The 24,227-nt window shown below is 34.9% G+C and overlaps 1 protein-coding gene across 4 annotated transcripts in view; it reads right to left on the bottom strand.

Moving 5' to 3' along the window:
- Positions 1-24,227, bottom strand: part of LOC149775342 (kinase suppressor of Ras 1-like) — a 120,366-nt gene that overhangs the window by 70,968 nt on the left and 25,171 nt on the right. The window contains exons 5-10 of one of the 4 annotated variants that reach the window (XM_089943815.1): positions 21,621-21,797; positions 19,951-20,129; positions 16,191-16,257; positions 11,675-11,758; positions 8,490-8,581; positions 3,896-3,946 (exon numbers count right to left, since the gene is read on the bottom strand). In XM_089943815.1, coding sequence (XP_089799941.1) covers positions 3,896-3,946; positions 8,490-8,581; positions 11,675-11,758; positions 16,191-16,257; positions 19,951-20,129; positions 21,621-21,797 — 650 coding nt within the window. Of the gene's footprint in view, positions 1-3,859; positions 3,947-8,489; positions 8,582-11,674; positions 11,759-16,190; positions 16,258-19,950; positions 20,130-21,620; positions 21,798-24,227 lie in introns of all 4 variants that reach the window. The other 3 variants (XM_089943814.1, XM_089943817.1, XM_089943816.1) reach the window with 3 other exon arrangements.

Raw genomic sequence — 24,227 nt, forward strand, 5'->3', positions numbered from 1 at the left:
TGATGGGTATGCAGGGGCCATAACTCTTCTAAATCATGATGCAGAATGCTTTGAATCCCACTCCTTCAAGGTCTCCTCAATCCAACCAACATCACATGTAAAGATATGAAGCTGAGTATAAAGGACCACAACTCTCTCCAAAATGGACTAAATGAAATAAAAACCCATAAAAGGCATATAAAGGTCTATGAAACAATGTTCACATACAATTGTATTAGAATAGGTAGTTTAGTTTTTGATCTAAACTGATTGCTGGCAATAACCCTTGTATAGATAGATATAAGTTGATCTACTTGGGCTATGACTATATGGAGCAAATGAGATAAACCCCAAGACAGGCAGATTTAAGTCAAATTCCATCAAAATATGCCCAACAGTTCTAAACTATTCTGACCGCAAGTTTCCATGTGAAACAAGAATTTCTCAAAACAGTCCACAGCCTGTCCAAAATGGAATAGACAAGACTAAACCCATAAATGGCACATGCAAATCAACAAAACAATGTTCATAGCAAAATCCATTACAATATGTTGAATAGTTCTTGAGCTATGCTGGTTACAAGCAACATGTCGTAGGAACATATTAAGTTAACTGGCAAGGGGAATAAAACCATCCTAATTGAAGTACACGATACAAAATGCATAAATGACACATTTTTTTATGAGACAATGTATACACCAATTTGCGTCAGAAGATGTTGAATGGTTTGTGAGTTATGCTGGTTAAAGGGGTCTGCTGTAGTGATTTAAAACTGATGGAAAAAAGGGCTGCAACTCAGTCAAAATTGGACCTGAAAATATGAAACCTTTAAAAGGGATATCTATATGTAACAGGTAATTCACCTACAATTGACATCCAATTATGTGTAAGCATTGCAGAGCTATGATGGTAACAAGAAGCATGAATGGATGGATGGATAGGCAAACAGATGAAAAAGTTAATTTTTATATTAAAACTAAATTTCTCTCTGGATATCAATCACATTAACATAAAGAATTATCTTTTGCTACCTCATACATTGCAAAGCTAATGTGGTTACAAAATGCCTTAATGGATAGATGGAATGATGGACAGACAAAAGGAAATTATTTAAAGATAAGTTTCTCTGATAATACCAATCACATTAACATTAGAAATTAAACTCTTGCAGCTACTCCATTCCAGAACTCATAGAAAATATAAAAAATCTGTCTTATCTGTCAATATTATCAACATTAAATTCTTATACCCTTTTAAGTTCATAAGATTTCTACTTTCTTTTCAAACAAATGCCTGCTAATTCCAAACAGTACTGTAATACTGGTCTTACTTTAGGCACTGGTAACTTCATGATTTTTTATCACATTGTCTCTAACCTTGTAAAATTCATGGTACTGTCAATATTCACTATAAGACTGTTTAGTGTGTGAAAGTGCTGGTATTCTGCATGTAGTATTCTCCAGTGCTTTGCAAACTGTGCTGACCATCCCAGGTTATTTGGCATGTTATGGGAACCTGTCCTATTGGACAGTGTGCATGACCTGGATGCAAAACATCGATCTGGCTATCTCATCTTCACAAATCATGCTCTTGTCCATCCGTCAGTTCTGTCAATGGGTCTGATGTTCATGGCTTATCCTTCGGAAAAATACCAGGATATGCCCACAGGTGACTACTATTCTGCATTTGCAAGCTGGCAAACCGCCTAATGAGTGCTGAGAAAACCTCTACCAGCTTATTCACTCTGACCCTACAAAGGACAGAACAGAGCTCAGCTTCAAAGCAGATTTAAATATGCACATTTTGTTGCTGGCTGAGTGCCTTCCACTGCCATTTGTGAACCAAGCATATAAATAAGGTCATGACCTCAATGAATGATGATCAGGAGGACAAACATCCCACCTTTCATTTGAACAAAATATCAGTCAAAATTAAAAATGTCCTTTATCTGACTGAAAAGATCGAAGACCCAGCTCTTTGCATCCATTTTCTGCTTCCTGTTACTGTACTCACTTGAATACATGTCACATAGGTTCCTAACTGGACAGTGAACAAGTCTATCCCATTTTTCTTTCAGATTGGTCACTGTTTTCCAAATGACTTCTTTGCTAGTTTGAAATTTAGTAGCAACATCGTCTTTCCTTGATCTGCCCTTGCTTGCAATCTTTCACCTTGCCAACAAGCTGAGTAATAAGCATGCCCAGGAATTGACAAGCTGCATTACTACAGTGATTAACAAACCAACACACCATACCATGGTCAATTCACTAACAGGAATCTATTATGACAAGATGCCTTCCTTCACCCATTCTCACTTAAGCCAAACCATTCCATGACTCTATAGTCATTACCTTCAGGATTTTGATTCATGTTTGGAGATAGTATCCAGGAAGTACTTCAACCCACCTTGGCCATTCCTTCTGATTTTTACTGAAATTAGTCTTGGCCTCAATGTAGAGATGGTCATTAACAGAAGAACATAAACTAGTAGCAGTCTTTCTATCCTTAGTCAGTCAATTGTTAGGTGGCAACAAGCTCTCAGTTCTGGTAACAACCAAATAAAGGGGAGATGAAAGCATGTTTCTCCTTCCCTAAGATTAAAAAAACAACATTTTTATCCCTGCTGCCATTGACAAATCTGTCTGAAGGTGCTAGGATCCAACACTTCACCTGGCTTGGACCTTCTTTCCAAAAATGAATAAATCATCCAAGCTGTTTCAGAGGGGCTTCGGATTTTGTCTACCCAGACCCCACCTCTTTCATTTTCACTTTCTGTGACTGCCCATCCCATCCCATGAAGGCAGAGTTTTCAGGAGATATGCTTACAAACCAAATATTCCGATTTCTACTGCAGGTTTTTCCTTTTCCAAAACCCAACTGAAAAATAGTTATCTGAGCTGACTCAGCAAGTAAATATATGTGCAAAGGTTCAGAATGGAGATGGCATGATTGGTACAGCTTTCTGTGAAGAGGGTCGTCTGGTATCAGCATAAGCTTAACATATGCCAACTTTCATACAACCATACATCCACACAACTTCCTCTATTTCACGTTTGAAGGAACCATGTACCAGTTTCATTCACTCCCATTTGGACTCAATTTTAGCCCATGGGCTTTCACAAAGACTGTCGATTGTGTTAGCACACTCTTCAAGTTGAACCTATAACTAATCTTTAATGCCACACTGACCAAATGAATATCAAGCTACACTAGTAGAACCAGTCTTTCAGAATGAGGCTCTTATTCAGTTAAATTTGCAGGCACAGATGCATTCTAAATGGCATGCTGGTGCACTGAATCCATAACTGGAATATGCAGAAACAACAATTAAAATCCAAAATATGGAAAAAAGAGATGAGAAAACTGAAAATTCTAATCGCAGTTTTCAGCAAAAAGGTGTAGTTCTCACATCACTGATAACCATGGTAGAGGCTGGATACTCTTCCTCCTCCTCTTATCTATTCTCCTAATGTTAATGTGATTGGGTAATGTATTTCACAGAGCTCTAAAATTTGTATTCTAAATTATTTTTTCTGGAATACTCAACCAATTATATTACAATAAAACCCTTCCACACCCCACTGTAAATGTAAGCATTCTTCTTGTCATTTTTCTCAAACTTAAACTGAAAAACATCAAAATGTTAATGGGATCAGGTAATGTATTCAACAGTGTTTACTACAGGGATTCCACATCTCAATGCAATGCCCTACAAATTTTTTTTTAAATATGTTGCTGCCAGGCAAGACACTGATTATAATAAGAAAACCAGATCAAACATCTTCTCTTGCATTGGAGACAGGTATAAGAAGGAAAAAAAGCAGAATATTAGAAAAGTTAGTGTTGAATCTTCATGAAAACTGTTCTACACAATACTCACACAAAAAGCAAGTGTTCAACACTTTTGTAACATTACCAGTTATATAATGAAAGTTGTCTTTGTTTTGATTAGGAAATGTGCCTTGCTCTATTGGAGAAAAAAAGAAAATTTCAATTAGTTTTTAAAAAACAATCTCTTACAAAGTTGTAATATAGGTGAAAAAGTGTCATTAGACTCATCCCAAAAGTTATCACTGTGCAATGAATTACTTGTGCTATATACATTGGGAATGTGGCATGTATACACTTGGGACTCATTATTTTTTAACTATTTAATCTTACATGGTTGATAGGCACCTGATGCAAATGTTCAATCCATATTTCCATAATACACACCCACACTAGAACTTTAACATCTTCTCTGCATCTGCTGTAAAGCATATATAAAATGTGTAAAAGTGGGGGCATGTGATAAAATCAACAAGACATTGGGTGAAATAACTCATTTGATACAGCTTATGACCTTGATGTATCCCTACACCATATTCAACTCATTCTTTCTGATGACTCGGAACAAAACATGTATGTAGTTTTGTGTATTTATCAGGACCCAAAAAGCCAATCCACGATAAATTAGCAACCGCAAATTCATGCTATTTGTTCAATAAATCTTAACTCCATATTTGGCTGTGTTTCTGTCCACCCTCTAATGGCTATCTAGAAAAGGCCTTAATGGATCCATACTCATACAATAAAGATTGCTTACAATGATGTGCTAATGTCCTGAACATAAAAATGTTCCATTAAAGTTTACATTAGTACATCAAGTTTATCAAAACTTACTGAAAGCAAACCATATATGATGCTTTAAGTTGTTTTGGAAGCAATTATCATAGTGTAAAAACAAAAAAATACATCTCTCTGCACAAGGTCCTGATGTTGTTTACATGAAAATCAAGTTTATTTCCTTTTTATCCCCATTTGTGAGTTTTGTCCAGCTTTGTGTCACATAATCATGCCTATGTACAAATGCCATTCATACAGGAAGCAGTTGTTAATCTAGGATTTGTGAAAGCAGTTGAGCTCTGCTACACTGTTTTTCATTTGATGGCTTTTATCAATTAATAAAGTGTAATCTGCATGATCACAGTCATTAATGTCATACTGTTAGTGGAACCATTAATTAACCAACAGACAAAACCAATCTTTCCAGGCGTAACTACATTCACGGACAATGATGAATTAATATAATGAAAGATCTGATTAATAATGCAGTGAAGAGGCAGTGAACATGTACATACTCCAAGGTTACTGAATGAAAAGACATCTGTTTGCCTAACAGAACAGACAGCACAAACTTGCCATTTCCTTTATAAAAAAAGAAGCTCTTTTTCTTAATATTCTTTTACAGAACGATGAACAAGAATACTAAGAACAGCATATTATATGCCCTGTCCAGTACTCCTCGATGTTAATAATTCATAATTTCTGCAGCCAAAGCATTTTTACACTTTAACTCAAAGTGACTTTGACCTTTGACATTTTGATCCCTAAGGCAACAGACTTCTTCCTTACTTTACATGCCAGCTACAGAGCCTGTTGCTGTATATCGGGCATAACTAATGTTATTGTGCAGAATCAATTTTTCTTCCTTTAGTCAGTCACTCTGATCTTTGGACTAAAAAATCAGTCATTCCTTACACCAAGCAATCAACAAAATTTGGTAACTGTTGGTGAGGGAAAACTCAAGTAAACTTATTGTGCAAAAACCAATTATTTTCTTTCAGACTGTGTTCCTGTCCTATTACCGTGACCAAGAGTCCAACAGAGTTCTTCACTATCCAAGGAAATAACTTTTCACAAAGTTTGGTAGCTAGAAGGCCAAAAACGTGATTTTTTTATATACTTCTTTCACTTAGTGACCTTGACCTATGAACTTCTCAGTCAGAATTGATGAAGTTCTTCCAAAACCCCGTGTGCAAGCCATCCACTGCATTTGATGGACAACTAAAGATATTATGCAGAAACCAAATTGGTAACAGGCAGATGGACATCATCACCTTATGGCAGGCATATACAAAATAAGGAGCCATATATACAGAATTATGCTGCATACAGCGTTAGGAGAACTAATGAATTATGAGTCCCAAGTGTACTTTGAAATCACTATTTTTTAAAGCAGTCAAATTTTGTCGATATTGTGGTTCCCAATGAACAATAACCCTGTTTGGAAACAACAGGACCCCTTCATTAACCCACAAATCTAAACTAATTCACTGTATAAATATTCAACATTATTTGTCTAGGATAATCTGATAATAATGAGTATCTGATGTGACTACCTATGCATGTAGTTAAATCTTGCTTCAACAATACTTTCCATTGTGTGTATATAGAAAAACACTGAAGTATTAAAAACAATACCATGAGATAATTACAATAAACAAATGATATGTGCATGAATTATCGGTTACATGAAAGAATACCTTTAACTAAAACATTAAAGAAAACAGCACTGTTCCCAAACTTTTCTCAGTTATTTTCCCCGAAATCTATCCATTCCGCAACAATACAGACCTCAACCCACCTCCAGGGGCTAGACCAAAATTCTAATGATATGTATGTAATGCAAGAACCCCTCAAACGATCTGATTGATTGCTCTACTGGGCAAAAAGAATGTCCAGGAATTTAAAAAAAGACTATTTTTTTCCTTTTAACTGTCGAGTGCTGAAAACTTCTCCAACATTCTTCAGTGATAAGATTTTCACATTAGCTGCTGTAGTGCACATATTGGATGTCAGCTTCACACCATTTTCTTTTATGACAAAGTAGGCATCATTAGAAGTCTTTTGGTGAAAATGCCATTTCAAAATGATCCACCCTTCAGGGGAAGTAGTGATATGATTTTAGAAAAGTCATCACTGAGGCCATACTGGATGTATGACTGGCTCCATTTTTATTTAGGACTTGGTGACAACCCAACATTATAATGATCATCCATTCAAGGGGTGCAGTGACAACAAGAGTTTTAAGGCAGTTGTCATGGCAGCCATACTGGATGTACCACAAACACCATTTTCATTTAAAGCCTACTCAATACCACAACTCTTCTGGTAAAAGTCTCATGTTGATATAAACATCTATTTAGAGAGTAGCGATAACAATATTTTCAAGATATGACTTTCCTTTCAGGAGTAGCAATAACAAGATTTATAAGAAGGCTACTATGGTAGTCATGCTGAACATCAGAACTGCACCATTTTTATTTATGACCAACTAGACATCATAAGAGGTCTTCTGGTGAAATTCCCATGTAAATATGACTTCTGTTCAAGCAGAGATGTGAAAACAAGATTTTTTTAAGAATGCTGCAATGGTGGCCATATTGGATGTCAGATCAGCATTATTTCTATTTAGGACCAGCTAGACATTATAAGAAGTCCTTAGTGAAAACTCCATGCTGATATGACCATCCATGCAGGTGCAGCAGCAATAAGATTTTGATGATGGCCACAGTGATGGACTTATCAGATCATCCATGCCATTTTTATTTAGGACCAACCAGAAACCACAAGAAGTCTTTTAGTGAAAAACCCATTCTGATATGACCATCCAATCAGAAGAGTAGCAAAAACAAGATTTTCAACATGGCTGCTTTGATGGTCATAATGGACCTTGCATCAACACCAGTTTCATTTAAGACCAACTAGATATAAAAAGAAGTCTTTTAGTGAAAACCCAGTGTTCATATGACCATCCAGCGGCAACCATTTATGATGTCCAAGCAGCACAGTTTTCACTGAGGACCAACTAGACAACGGGATGAATGTTTGTGTAATGTTTGATGGCAATCCTCTAAGTATAGGCTTGTGCTAGTGGCTAAAGAAAGAATGGACAAATGACATAAGCCCATCTGGTCTATAAGCAGTCAAGCTAAAAGAAACCCCAAAAGACAATGTAGAGTAATTAAGACACCACATATCAATTTCTGAGAACAAACAGATTAACATCAAGATCCATGAAATCCATCAAGCACTGATAAATGTTCGTGTTTCTGTGACCTTTGGAATTCATAGCTGACTTATTTGGAGCAGCCTTTTACAGAAACATTGCAATTTACCTTATTGTCAGCAATATGTTCTCAATCAAACATGACTGTGTACTGGTGCACATCTGATCTACCTACTAAGTAGAATTTGATTTTAATCAAGTACATCTTGACACAAAGCAGGGGAACTGTGAAACATTTAGTACACATTTATGCATCAACTTGCAAATGCATGGACTGCACATACTAGAGGAATCCTTTTACTCTTTCTGTTCTCCACACAAAAAAAGAATGGGGGCAAATAATTCTAAGTGACTTTCCAACTCTTATTTCTTTTCCCTCATACACCATGTCAAGGCACAATCTGTGCTCTAAATATTTTTTAATATGACTCCTTATAGCCTGTTATGCAATCAAACAAGAAAAATGTTTCAATTAGAGCAGCTCTCCCTCTGACCACCTCTAAAATATACCACTCCTTTGATAAATCAAGAATAATTCATACGGTGAATTTCACTGATATAAATATTACACACACACACACACACACACACAGATATATATATATATATATATATATATATATATATATATATATATATATATAGAGTCACACTGGAATCAAGTATAAAGTGCACTTGCCCTCCATGACTGCTAAGAAGGTATCCACATACTCACTAGGCAAGCAGCAAGCTGGGGCTGCACGGGCTGCACAGTCTTTATGACACTTAAATCTGAAACAAATTACTGTGAATACAATATACATATTCGATAGAATGCAGTTTCTAGCCTGTAAACAATGCTATGATGTCCTGCAAATAACACAAATATTGATGTTGAAAAAATTAATGTTGTGGAAAGTTATACCCACATTTTACCAACTATGAAACATATATTTGTCAATAAATATGGGCATGTGAATTTGGTGGTTAAATGTTGCTTAATTTTTGAATAATTGGTAAAGGTCACAACCAGACCTGTGCATCCACTCAAAATGCTTTTCACTGGGATATTTTCAATATTTCATGATATCTTTCAGTATTCTTGACAAGTGCACCCATTAGTAACACATAAAGTTACCAACACATCTTTATTGCATCGTGTAATCAAATTATTAAAGCAAGGAATACTGCAAAAAATTATGTAAAATTGTTTGATCATCAATGCTGAACTTAGATAATGAAGGTTACAACAAAACAGTGTCAAGTTCAGTGCCACATGTACCATACATGAGGATCAGGGACTTGGCTTATTCATTTCATATAAAGCACTTTTTTACTTCGCACATCATCACAAATGATGAGCAGGGAGTGTTTGCCATAGTTGGTCAAATGTTTCGTACTAAAAAAATAATAATGAAATTTTACTAAATTTTTTTCTAGCCTGGTTGATCTCTTTATGCTTCTATGATTTTATGTGGCATGATATGTCATTCCGGCCATCACTCTTAACTGAAATGTCAGTTTTACAGAAATGTCAGTTTTACACAATCTGCAGAAGGCATTATTATTGCCATTTTTGTAGGCAGAAATGAACGGCCTGGTCTTGCTGTATGTAAAAAACTGCTGTACTCATCTCTTCATGTCTTTGGCTGGTGTTGACTCATTAGCCACTTCTTCCTCAGAAAAGCATTTCAAATTCATCTTCTGAACCTTGATCAGGCACAATGCTGTTTTTACTACAGATGGAAGACTACACTTGCACAGTGTAGGAATTTTGAACATGACCCTTCCATTTAATGCAGAGCTAACTAAACTGCTATAGCATTACCTTCATAGCTCACTTTTTTGTAATAACTTGCTAACACAAACTTTTCATAGTTTTAACTTGCACAAAGATTTGGCACTTGAAAGCAGTATTTATGTATTTGCTACTTTTTTCCGTACAAAATGCGGAAGAATATAGAGGGTGCACAGGTCTGCACGACCGTTAGGAATAATGAAAGGAAACAATTTTGAAAGTCTGATTTATAGAGGATCTTACATGACTGCTCATTTTAAATGAAATTTATGAAACAAGTCAAACAATTTCTATTTTGTGTTAGCCTTTGCCTGATGTTATTTCACGAAACTGCAGAACAGTGCAAGAATGTATCTAGGATTTTGAAAATCTGGGCTCTGTCCACCCTTAAAGTAAAAAAAAAATACAATGGAGAACAATCTGGTCATAGTTGGAGCTTGACAAAAGCATATAAAACTAACCAAAAACGAAAGCAGAACAAGAGTGAGTGTTGTAATGGATCCTTTATTTAAAACTGGTGTTAAAATATAAAAACGAAAATAATATTCTTGTCTTTAGGTTTTAATTTTTTTGTTGTACAACTGTGAGTAAAAATTAATATCCAGGATGCAATTCCACAACATAATCACCCATACGTCCATCACTAAGTTTTGATACAGTGATGACTGTTTAAACTTAGCTGTCACATGAAAGTACAATTAAAATGAAGAATCTCCAATTATAGCACATCGATGAGACTTGTTCTTTTAAATGATAACAAGGAACTGTGAATCAAAATACAGTGAATATTATATGATGGTAGTCCAATAACACAAGACATCATCCCTAACATGTAAGGGGAGGGGAGAGGCATTCTTACAGCCATAACAATCAGTGCTGTGGAGCTCTGTTCCAACAGTGTCCACAGGAAAATTGGTAGTCAAATTTTGATTATATTATATAACTGGCACCGATGTTGCACATCTCATTTTCTAATTGCTTTATTCATACTGTATTTATTGATGCCATTTTTCCTTATTGAGCAAATGGTCAGATTTTTCAAACTCTGTTGACCACCATTAAAGTCCTCTTATGAGCATTAGTACCCAGGGAATGCCAAAATCGGTTCAACTAGGGGTGCTATTTCTTTAATGAAATAGTTATGTCTAATCAAATTCAGCCTAATGCGAATAGACGCATTTGTAGTTTAAGCAAACTTCCCTGCTAGTTCAACCAAATTTCAACATTCCTTTGCTACCATCAATCCTTAATCAAATAAAATGGCAGTCCACAATAGCAACACTGTACAGGAGCAAATGGGTAATTTCTATATTTGTTGGAAATAAACAGATCATAATTCATGAAAATTTCTGCCCAATTCTTAATTCTGCATGATTATGCTGATACAAATTAAAAATCTGGTTCAAAATTTTAAATTTTTGTGAATATTTACAATCTCACATGCTAGTTGCAACCCTGATAGTGCCGTAAAATGACTCTGAAATACTTTTGGATGTCCTGATCTTTATGCCTTTTTAATGGATGATATCGTAATGTAATTTGTTATGCCACAAGGTGTTATCATGTGTTACATAAGTATAAATCATGATATGGGTATATTAATGTGAAAAATTATGACACTGGTATATTAACATAAATAAAACAGTATTTATTTGAAAAATTGTTTTCCTTTTTATCTCAAGACATAAATGAGCAGAAACAGAAATTACATTGCAAACCATGAGCATTTTCAATTATCATGGAAACCAGTGATGAAAAATTGTATTGATTTCATTTCTCTCAATTTCGCCTCTGTGTATATAAAAGGTAAAATTAAATATACATTATGTAGATTCCATGGGTTTGATGCTAAAAAGAAACGAGTTCTGCAAAACATTCTTTCCTGTGTACACCACAATGACATCATATAACTTCCAAAACTTCTAATATTAAATGTTAACATTCGACAATGTCACCAACATGGCTGCAGCCAGAAAAGTTTTATCAATATTTCTACTAGGCAGATGAGGTATATCTTTTATGAATCTTAACCACTCTCCTGTCAGTCTAATTAACTGTGATCTACTTTCAACAGACATCCTACTTACCTGCAATATTTGCAGACTTTTCCAAAGACAACATATTTATGGCAAATATCACAGTTACTGCCTATGATTATCTTGCTGGAAAACCTGGAAAAAAATGTTACCTCAGTTAAGCTCTATGGACAAATTTCTGTTTCTTCATGGACCAGATCATGAATGAGACAATGCTTTCCAAAGTATACAAGAATTACTTACCAACTGTAAATGATGGATCCATTTTGTAGAATATCTCAACTTCTGACAACATACACAACAGAACATCTCAACTTCTGGCAACAAACACAACTCAAAACATTGTCCAGCTGAATATTCATCTAGTACATATATTTCTTATTAAATTTCAAGATTTTGTGTAATTATACCCACAAAAACTTTTAATAAATCAATCTATATTCAAAAAGCGTCAAAGAAACCCCTTCCTCTAAAAGACTGAAAATCTAAATAGGTTTTCTACATAAATTACTTTCAAGCTTCTTATATATAAGCCATTTCCTCCTATGTATGCATTTGCTTATAAGTCATCAAACTGCTAAAGAACAAAGATTTGACTGGAGCAACCTTCCTGTATTGAGTAATGGATGTCCACTTAGTATCATTCTCTTGTGACATCAGTAATGAAGGTTAACATATAAGGGATAGGGCATAGAGTGTGTTGTCGAGGCCCTGTAAAATACTCTGTATCACCTAAAAAAACACTAATGTAATGACTGTCATTATGTTGGAAAAGTTGAATTCCTCCAAATGGGATGTAAGAAGAAAACCATAAACATGGCCTTTTGTCTGACCGAATCAATAGAAGGAAAAGGAATGTCCCCTCCATTGTGCCTGCAAGGCAGGTCCTTTCTGTTTTCTTCCAAGGTAAAAAGGAAAAGGGTATGGCTTTGGGTGTATGGGTCCATGAGGTTGGCCTCTTAGGTGGCCTACTGTTATCAAAGATCAATTACATGATGATTTTCCAGACTGTAGACACAGAAAGCATCTCTTCCATTATAAAAAAAATGCATGCAGCTATAGCAGCAGGTGAGTACTGAGCTTCCCCATCATATCACATCAGCCATATGAGAAACTGACTCTACAGCAGGATTCTCAAAGAAAGAGTTTAGACCTATTTCTTAGATTGCTTAGAAAAGTTAGCCATCTAACAAATCTCAATCACAAACTCACTGGTTCATCCCCTGACATTGGATTGAGAAATGACGGTCAAGCTTGCTAGTGTGAGTCGTATACCAGTATGTGCCTCAGTTTTGATGACTTAACAGGATATATGATATTAAATCATAGCAATCAGTCCTCTCAGGCATATCTGTCATATAAATTGGATTCAGACTGACAGTGACTGACCTCTATCTGATGGCAGACTCTGGTCTTGACAGAACAGAGCCATCATTTTCTTCTCTTTGGTGCCAATTTCATTATGCAGGGACATTGGACCCCTGTAACTGGCTTGATGTAAGGCTATGTTGGAGCTGGTGTTGACTGCCATCAATCTGCCTTGAATATCATCAAAAGTACAAACAGGCTGTGGTACCTATCTGGAATTGGTCCTAATGGTACAAAATGTCTGTTACATGTGAGGTTCATGATCCTGGAAAGGGTTATGGGATTCCCAATTCCCATAACCGGTCCCTACATGCATCAGATAAGGGCATGTCACTCTGACTCACATGACCTAGCAAGTATATTTGGGATGTTGTACTAATATGGAATTAATTGCAGAACTACTAACTAATGGTGTCATCTTCTCTTCTGCTGGTGTGCTATTTGCTTTACTTTTAACGATGCCTTGTCAAGGCTTGGCCAAATTATTATATATTCATGGCAAAACATGGTTCCATTCCATGCATCATCCACCTAAGAGAAAAATTTTCAAACACAGAAAATTATATGCTGTGTGATGTCCTATAGCCCAGTTCGAGAACATTTACCTCCCTTTAAGAATAACTGCAGAGTTGATTCCTGCAATAAGCATACATTAGTCACTTCCGGGGAGTATTGTAACAATGGATTTAAACAAAAGAAGAAGTGATCCATCAAATTTAAACATTAACAATGCTAAAGTTCTCGACCCGAGACGATTTTTAAGAGACCTAGGTTTACCTGTGTCAGGTACTAAGAATGAACAAATTGAATGAGTGAAAGGTGTGCAAAAAATAGGAAAAATACCATTGCAAGTGTTGAAGAATCACAATGAAAATTTCGCAGAAGAATGTAAGCTTGAACGGCTGGTGTCACTGTTAAGAGAAAAACTTCCAGATTTGTCAGGGCTCAAGTTCGGGTGGTCAGATGACATAACATCAATTCCATGTGTAACAAACAGTGACCTTTACAACTACCTTATTCTAAATAATAGCAGGACATTAAGCCACTTGGTGCAAAAAGACAGTTAAACGTTAAAGTGTTTTATGCTGACAGACATTTACATTCAGTGAAATTCCACGAAATAGAAAGGATGTTGTCTCACTGTTGTGTGAAAGCTCTTGTGATGCCATCAATTCCAACTCAGAAGGAGAATAAAAAGGACTATGTTGTGTGGGCTTGTCTGTCCAAAATAACTGGTCAAGTTCATGTAGGTGGTTGTGATTGTGAGGCAGGGCAAGTAATATTACATATGTAGTCATTTCTGGTAACATTTTTACAAATATTTCATTTATATCTATTAATAGACATTTCTCTTACTTTATTTTGTCAATCTGTGGCATGCTTTATTCTAATTTACAATTTTAAAAGATGACGTACAACTAAATTTAAATGGTTATTAATTGATTTTTAGTGTAGAATACCATTTTTATAAACAACTTTTCTTGATAACCAATCAAGTTTCCAAATCAATAATTTCCCTTTATTTCAATAGTCACAGCTTGTATGGTGCACTGCATTATATACATATATATATATATATATATATATATATATATATATATACACACACACACACACACACACACACACCCATGTACATGTAATGTTTTATAAATAAAACAAAATTTATCACAAATAGAAACGTGTCTGAGAGAAGGTTTTAATGGAACAATTACCATGTGCTATGTACATGGAGGAAATTAATCCTTTTCTCGCTTGATCTTGGTATGCTAGCCATTTTTGGAAATTGCTCCCCAGAAGTGGTGGTTTCTACCTTTCTTATCATCAGCAATGGAGAGCATGTCAAAGGATGTAATTTCAAGATGCATTTACCGAAATGGGCTATACCTAAATATAGTCCAGTTATCTAGTAGTACTTGTACTGTGACAACAATAAAGTGAAAATGGTTTTAGGTTCAAGCCTACTGCTCATACAATTTATTCGTATAAAGGCTTACAATGAAAAAATTACAACAAATTTTTCTGGTAATAATTTTCAGCCAATCAGCAACCATGATTCTTTTTAAATATGGTGTTTAATATATGACCACATGTGTGATGGTTCCATAGCTCGTAACATTATTAATTGCATATGACCATCATGACAACAATGTGTTCAAGTTTCTTTAGTTTTTTATCTTTATCTATAATCATTCGTCCAATATTTAAAGGTCTCTATGACTGGATGCTTTCTGTCAAAGTGGATCAAAATTCTGTTAAGCATTTTATAAATCAAGTTGTGTACAACATTTTCTTTTTCAGGAATGGTAGCCATATTTGATTTCAGATGGGAATCATTTGTAAAAATTTGAAAGGCCTTTAAGCCTTCTGATAGATCCGGTCAATTTCTGCTGAGCAGTCTTTCAAAAGTAATTTTAATACTGTTCTACTTTTAGTAACAGCAGCCACATTTGATGGCAGATTAGCATCATTTGTAAAATTTTGAGAAAAAACCTCTATGCCAAGATATTTTCTCTCAAATTTGGTCAAACTTAATTGTCATTTTTGAGAGGTCATTTAAAAGTTTTCCTTTTTTTAGATATGGCGGCCATATCTGATGGCAGATCAGCATCATCTTGCCAAAACTGACCGACTTTTATGACATGATGCCTTCTGTCAAATTGAGTCAAATTCTGTTATGACTTTTTTGAACAAACAGTTTAAAGGTTTTCTATTTTTAGTAATGGTAGTCATATTGGACAATGGATCAGCACCCATTTAATAAATTTTAAAGGCCTTGATGCCAGAATGCTCCTTGTTAAATCAAGTGCAAATCAGCCAATTACTTTTCAGAACAAGTTGTAACAAACAATTGTGAAAAGATGATTACAACTGATGATGACACAACAGATGAAGGGCCATACCACATGTTCGCTATTTGCCAGGTCAGCAAAAAATTGGTCAAATGGCTTGAAAATATACTATTATTTACATATGCATATCAAAAACCTTACAAAATCTGAATTGTGTACCTTAAATGGTTTCTTGGCTTAAATGGACTTGGGACAGAATTGTACGGTCTGCATGAAATCATGTAACACCTTCTGTTACCGCAGTGGAGGCATTAAGAAACAATTTAACTCCACTTTGGAACATTTATTACTGATCATGGCAAAAGCAACATTTCATCAATTTCATAAATACTTAACTGTCAACTTACCTATGGTTAATTTTATGCATCATCTGTCCACCTATATGACCCTTTAGACTTGGCACAGTTAAGGTATCTGTAAAAGAAAATAACAAAATTGCACGTATTTCCTATGATATACATCTATGCTTCAAATACTGATAGTACAAGTCCATGAAAGAACATTAAATCAAACTGCACAAATATAGCCCTAAGCACATGTACAAAGTGAGCTGAGATTGAGTTCGTAAATTCACATAGCACAACATATTCATTGTTCTGCATCTTTTCTCCAAACATACTGAACACAGCCTATCACATCCACATTTCAATTCATTGCACTTGGCATTCAATCTATCCTTTTACCACAGAAATTTAAAACAATGAAAATGTTTGAGTTCTTCCAAAATAGTTCTTTTGGCAAAACACAAGAAAGAATGTATACTGTATGCAACACAATAACTGATGAGAAACAAATGCATAGTAACTAGTAATGAAACTGTGCTGCTGTTTATTGTGCAGAAATATTCATCCTATACGAGTATTAATCCTGGATCATACTTTGTCATAGATAGCAATCTTTTATGTTTTCTAATCATACAAGTCATGTATACTTGAACTTGAGTTCAAGCTTGAGATTCATGAACCAATCAAAAGATACATGACTTACTGGAACCTGATCTTTGATCAGAAAATAACAAAACCAATCACAAGTAACTTGACTCATTTGAACCTAAGACCCTAACAAAACCTTTGATTAGCCAATAATAAAACTCTAGCTTCAGCACAATCTCCAAAGTTTGATTATTTCTATTAGCCAGAAGATATCTTATGACTATTACAGACATGATGGTGTGGGAGGGTTGGACAGAAATACAGTTTAAAAATTAGACCTATAAAATGAGTAAAATAAGCATGATGAAGTAAAAAATGATCTTTATTTTAGGCTTGGTGGTGATTTTCGGCATATGAAGTAACTGATATTGAACAGAAACCAGCATAAATGAGTTATATGATGAAAAATCATTTGTGCACATGTCAACTCCATAATCACATGATACCAACAAAAATATCAGTGATATGCATTCTCTTCATGATGAGTCTAGCTTTCTCTCCAGATTGCTGTGACAACGACAGGTTTCTGGCAATTGTTCTTGGAGTAAAGATGTTGGAAATTATGTTTCCTTTTGTTAGTTTAACAAATATTACACGACTTTTATTAAATATTTTCAAGTTTATTTTGCAAAACATAATTGAAAATGAAGTTTTTGCTGAATACAGGACCTCTAACATCATGGATATACTGGCTGCAAGACTTGGGTACTCATGGAACTATCCTTGCAAATGGCTAGTGCCAGGTCAAATTTGTCTTGTCTATCCATTGATCCAACATGTAGCAAATGCTATACTTGCAATTTCTGAGAAAACAGATCCTCCTCCTATCAATTTAATACAGGTATGGTCCATTGTATGGTTCTTTATGGTTGTTTGGCTTGCTAATAAGTGGCTACTCAATGTTCACACTGTGTGTTTTCTACAAATTCCAACTTTTCGATAGGCAATGTGTTCTGACCCCACACCCCAATATAAATGTTAAAATATGACAAAAGGGGTGGGAAGGGTCACAGACAATGGAGGCTAAAACAAATTTGTTTTTCTTGGGGAAGTAACCAAATGCTACATACTGCGGTCTAGATCCTGAAAAATTTCATGTCTTTAGGACTGCCTTTTATCTTAATATTCATTCATGCTAGGATGAATTTCTGCAAATTTGGTGTATGATGGTGCTTGAAGAAATATATATTTCATCCAAGGTGGGAATGTTATTGAGTATATTTTGTGCTTGGTGGGTGAAATAAAAATTGCCTTCCAACCCCAACCACCATCATTATTTCTGGAATATCTCTGATAGGAACATAATGTAAATCAAGTTCATAGTATCTGTAACCCAAAGTTTGCAACTTCAAACTAGCTACACACCATAAAACAGGTTATTTTATCAAATCTGTATTTGTTTGCAACTGAATGCACTTCATCTGTAATGCATTTGATATTTATTTAATTTGGATTCTATTAATGTTTTATGTTTCAGCAATAATCTTGTTTTTGTTTGTTTAAGGTCTCAGAAATGCATTCTGGTTTGGCATTTTATCACTTCCAGTCATCACTTCATTTCATTTTTATCCATTGGAATTAAACAGAAACACATTTACCAAAGAAGGGCTTTCTGGTTTCTTGAGTGTAAAATATGTGAGAACTAATTTTCATACTTACAAATTTAATATGTGCTTAATGAAATAGCCAAAGATAAAATGCAAACGAGAGCATTGATAAGTAAAATTATAACCACTGCTACAATAAAAGTGCAAATATAATGGCAGAGCAAGTTACCTGATTGAATTTATGAATATTTTCATTCTGATACAAGCACTGGTCGATATCTGCTATTTAAAGTAATTGGATCGTAATCTCTGCTCTCCAAAATGGCAGTCGCGGATTTCATTCAGTACTTACGAAGTTTTCATGACTAGAATCAAAACTACGAAAGATTCAATAACTTAGGTAAAGGCTCTGATATTGATGTAGGCAGCAATTAGTTTTTATAAATTATCAAAGTCAGATGACTTAGTGATGTAGATGCAGACGAAAAACTTGTAAATTTCAAATATGAGAAATGGCAGCTACAGTTGGTCACGCGGCCTCATGGACATGACGGTGAACCAGTTCTCTCAAGCTTTTAAAGCACATAAAAATTTCTTCCGTGAAAAATAATTACACAGCTATAACAATCAGATTTTACTCTTAAATTTTTCCACATAATAGATGTGTACCAAAAATGTAAAATGGTTAAAATTGCTGTTAAACGTAACATACACTACATTGCTTAACAGTTCACAGGCAGGCCTATGCGTATGGAGTCGAACAGGTAACAGGGGTTCTATTTACAGCGTGCTGCACTTTGTAACAATGATCTATGAGGTAAAGGCTTAAAACAGTAAAAACTTCTCAACAAGAAGAATCTGATCCTGCATTATCATATGGAAATTGAGTGTTAGCCAGAAAGTAATCGATTTTCAGATCCATCCACTGAATACATTTCTGCTTAAAAAAATGTTTTGTTTTGGATTGATCATACATTCTTCTTCATTTTGAGTTTTGCATTTGTGCTCCATTTGTTTCAAAATGCATTGTTTTCATTTGCATTCTGTTTTCATTACACTGATAAAATTACCCATTTTTGAGTCTGTAATAATATGGACAAAATTTTGAAATTTGCCTCTTATTTTAAATTGGCATTTTTGAAGTAGTTGTGATAAAAGACTGGTTCTCAGACCAATTACAATGAAAAGCTGGTGATTTTAAACCAGCTAACAAATGTTGACATTCAAGCAAGCTATCACAAAACTTTGGAATTTAAAATTAGCTAAATTCTAAAATTGGCATTTCATATTAGTTGCAATAAAATACTTGGAAATAACACACCAACTGTTATAAAAAGCTAATTTCATGAAAGACGACAGACATGCCAATAAGAGATAGTAAAAGAAAAGCATTTTCTTGCTTTAAGTGACCTTGATTGCTGCCAATATGAGAATAACTATGTCATTTAAAAAAAAGTTTTCAGTAACAATCTTTCAGAGAAATAGATCAAGACGAATCACAGAAAAATTTCACTTTTTATCTCTTTCATGCCCGTTACAAGTCACTTCAGGTTGTAAATTACTGACTCTTAACATGCAACACATCATTCTGTTATATTCAATAAAATCTACTGAAAAGTTTGACTTACTTTCTCCTCCATGTCCCTGGTAAGGGGGTGAGTGCACTGGGGAGGTAATCATTGGAGAACTATGTCCAGAGTGTCCCCGACTACTTCCCCCTGCCTCCGACTCGGCAGACAACCTTCTTGCATATAGTATTTCATGGCTTCCACTCAAATTTAGCATCTCAGGCTTATTTTTGTTTGGCCTGGAAATAAATAATATGTTTTCACCATCCCCACAGACAGCCTTCTTTACTGATCTTTTACAAAGAAAAATATCAGAGATATTTTTAAAAGCAATGAAAAATAAATATGGTTTATAACTTTGTGTACTCCTACTTTAATTCTAAGTAAATAAATAAATGGCACATTTAGTGATTAAACAGACAAGTCTGCCATAAGCAATCAAATATGAACAGATTATTTGTCTCTAACCCTGATGCATGATCACATATAAATTACCTGACATAACAACTTACTTTCACATGACCTCATTGCAACTAGAGTGCACTGATCCACTTCTGTTTTATTTATAGATCATGTTGTAATATCTAAGTAGGTAAGTACAACATACCCTGATTTCACAATAGGTACAAACAATGTCAGATGGATCCACTTGAATTCCTGGCAATTTCTTAAACAACTGCAATTTTCAGTCGACAGCAAGTGGATGCCACTCCATCTGTTAACACCTACGTCATGTATCATTTGGTCTATCCAATTTTATTCTATTTTATTTGATCACCTATTCATGTTTTGTAAAATGGCTCAACAGCAATAAAATCCGATTTTAAAAAAGTTAAATATTTTATTTTGTTGTTTTGTATTGCATCAGATAGATTCAAGAGTGTTGGGATAAATGTATGTCATTTTCTACAGATTCAAAGGGTATAAAGAAAAAAAACTGCTTTTCAAAAGAAGTTTTTAATGCTTTATGAAAAACGATTTTCTTAATAATGACTGTAAAAAAATGTATGCTTCCTCTTGCAAAAAATCTTATATTTGTGCTAAATCCAAATGAAATTCTGAAAATCATTCAATTATTTCAATCTTTTGCTGGCCATGCCCTAAAACAATAGAAATTACACAATTTGTTTCAACATTTGAAAGAACATTTATTTCAGATCCTCTAAAATACTGTATATACTCACAAGTCAAGTCAAATTGCAGATAACAAAGATCCTGATCTGCCATTATCATAATGCACCTGCTGATAAGGGTCTATATTATATGTTCTACTGATTACTTCTAACAAACAACACAGAACCACTTCTGCTGGCACATTATGCAATGCCAGATCTGGGTTTGTGCAGTTTGCAGTTGTGAGCACATATGGTACATCATTTTTGGCAAAGCATATTTTTTATTTAAACAGCTGAAGAAAACTAGGAATGTGTCCATATGAAACTGATTTACTCATGATAAAATGTATCTGAAGACCAACCTTCTATGTCAAAGAAGCGTCAAAACTGTTCGAATATTTGGAAAAAGTCAGCTAAATTGGGTTTCAAAAATTCATTAAATCCATCTCCATTTACCAAGTGAAAACAAGCTTTGTGTCGGGGTAGAATGCTATGTGATGTGACGCAAGGACATGGGTAATACTATATGATCTGCTCTGCAGTTATGGCAGGTTCATAAAAAGTATCCTTTGCTGCTTTCAGTTTGATACAGATCACCTGTTCTTTAATCCATACCTGACCATAGGATCTATAATTCGATTGGCTAGATTTGACTCCTGGGACTTGCTCCTTGTTAGAGGCTGGTTCTCTGGAAACAACTGCATACGAGACGTCTTCTGAGGAGGTGGAGTGTTTGGGCACTTATTCCCTGGCTTCTGCCTCACAATGGGTGGGGTTGGCGGTGGTGTAAATCTACTCATTATAGAAAAGAAAGATAAGTGTTTCTTGCAGTGAAGGCAATCTTTTATACTGCTTCACAACCATATGCACATAAATGTTTGTATTCTTAAATAGGTGGGTACGTGAGAAAGCCTGCCAGTAGCTTCTCATGGGTTGGTGGTTCTTCCCAGGGTTTTCCAAAACCAGTTATACTGGCCACCATATATAGCCTATCCTGTGCTGAAAAATGGCATTAAACCCTACAGCAGCAACAACAACAACAACAATTCTTAAACAGAGTGAATGTCCAACAAGTGTTACACTAAACCTGGTTACACATCTGGGTGTCAATAAGTGGTCAACTGGTTCAGGTGACTCTTCTGAGTATCAAAATTATTCTGCTGATTCAGGTGATTCGCCTGAGTATTCAGCTACAATGGGTGACTTATCTGGATGTATAAACAAGTGTTAACTGAGGCAGGTGACTTGTTTTGTTGTCAACAAGTTCTCTGCTGAACCAGGTGAATCACATGTCAGCAAGTTTTCTGCTGAACCAAGTGATTTGCATGGATGTCAACAAGTGTTCTGCTGAACCAGGTGATTCACATGGATGTCAACAACTGTTCTGCTAAACCAGGTGACTTTGATGGGTGTAAACAAATCGCCAGGTGTTCATACACTGACTAACACTAGGGGTGAAACAATGTACCTCTTCCTCGTATCGATATGATTCATGATACACAGCCTACAATACAATACATATCGATACACATATAAACTTAATGGATTTTATATTATTGGAGGGTAAGTGGAGCCCTTTTATGTATGTTGACATTCCTGGTTATATAGGCAGTATGCAGATTAAAGACAGATAAATAGTTATCATATGTTTATATGCTACTCTCATTGATTACAAGATAACAAAAATACTTTCAAACAGACTACCTGTTGGTTGATAGCGAGTTTTATTCAACACATTAGGCCATCTTCATTCGCTGGTTAAATATATCTGCATAAAAAGAGAATTCCCCAATTTGTTCCCAATGTACAATTTAGGCAGAGATACTGACAGGATTATATCTTGAGGCAGATCTCTCCTTCTGTTAAAGAAATAAAAGGAGAGGTGGAAGATAAGGATGGAGAGGAAGAAATGGCCATAGCTCAATATTTACATAACACTTCAATATCTGTCTCTCTTTCTTCCAGCTCTGTTGAAATCAACATCTTTGAAAGATGTCACCTCTATTTGTATAAGCATTGATCTGTTAATTATTTCTGAGCATACTCTGTTCCTTATCTGTGTATGAATAGTTCTGTGCTTCCTTCTGATGGGGCAATATACATAGCTAGCTTTGTCAGCTTGAATATGTTGGGAAACTGATTTTTGTGATTGTTATGTACATTCTTCCATAGATGACAGATAACATCATTTTGATACATCTGGTCCAAAATAGGATTTTTAACTAACATAAACTTTGTTGACTCAGTGGTTTACTGACAAATATGCAAGATTTCTTATCTGTTCCATAATGCTATATTAGAGTTTTTAGTCCCTCAATGCCATAGTCAGCTTGTACAGGCAGGGGTGTTAAAAAATATCTGTACTTCTTAATTTCATTTTTTTAAAACCCTTATTTATTCAGTTTATCTTAACCCAAATATGGATATATGATTGTATAGCATATGATCAGCTGGGCTAAAATGAATCAGAAAAAAAATGCATTATACTTTTAAATTAGTTGTATTTTAATTAGGAACAGGTATTGTATTCTGCCCTTTCTATGTTTAATTTAGAAATACTGCTGAAAGGGAGACTGACCATCATGATATTTATTTTTGTCCATCAAACCTGTAAATCTAACTTGCATTTAATACCATTTTCAGGCTCAAAATCACTCACTGGTATCTCCAATAACACTTTTCAAACTCCAGTAACCTGATGTACTTCATAACTTTAAAAATTATTGTCATCATCACTACCATCAGCCAGTATTTGCTGAACAAAATCGTAATGAACCACGCCGGGAATCAGACATTTTGGGTTTTCTAGGTAGCCCCGTATTTTAAACACGTATTTGTTAAACTTCCTTCATGGAAGCTCCAAACTATGCCATCATAATGCTTATTCCTGAGCACCATGTGCCAATCAAATTTAGTTTAACAACCATTCATGACATGCTTGAAGAACTCAGATCTATAAAGATGCCTACCATAAAAACAGATGTTGCGACAAGAACGGTTAAATAAAAAATGTATACTTCACTGAGTACTTATTCATATGCATGGCTTTCGACAAATTTGCAGGAGTTCTCATGCATCACTGTTTTCCACATGTGCAAATTCTTACAAATTTTGCAGAATTCATGCTACTGCATACCCTGACAGCATCTCTGCTCAAGTACTTTACATATCAATTTGAATTAATGACTTTGGTGTAAAATTTCTCTATGGCTTTGCCAATAC

This window comes from Sinohyriopsis cumingii, chromosome 19 (genome assembly GCF_028554795.1).
Source record: "Sinohyriopsis cumingii isolate HCF-2022 chromosome 19, ASM2855479v2, whole genome shotgun sequence".
NCBI classification, from domain to species: domain Eukaryota; kingdom Metazoa; phylum Mollusca; class Bivalvia; order Unionida; family Unionidae; genus Sinohyriopsis; species Sinohyriopsis cumingii.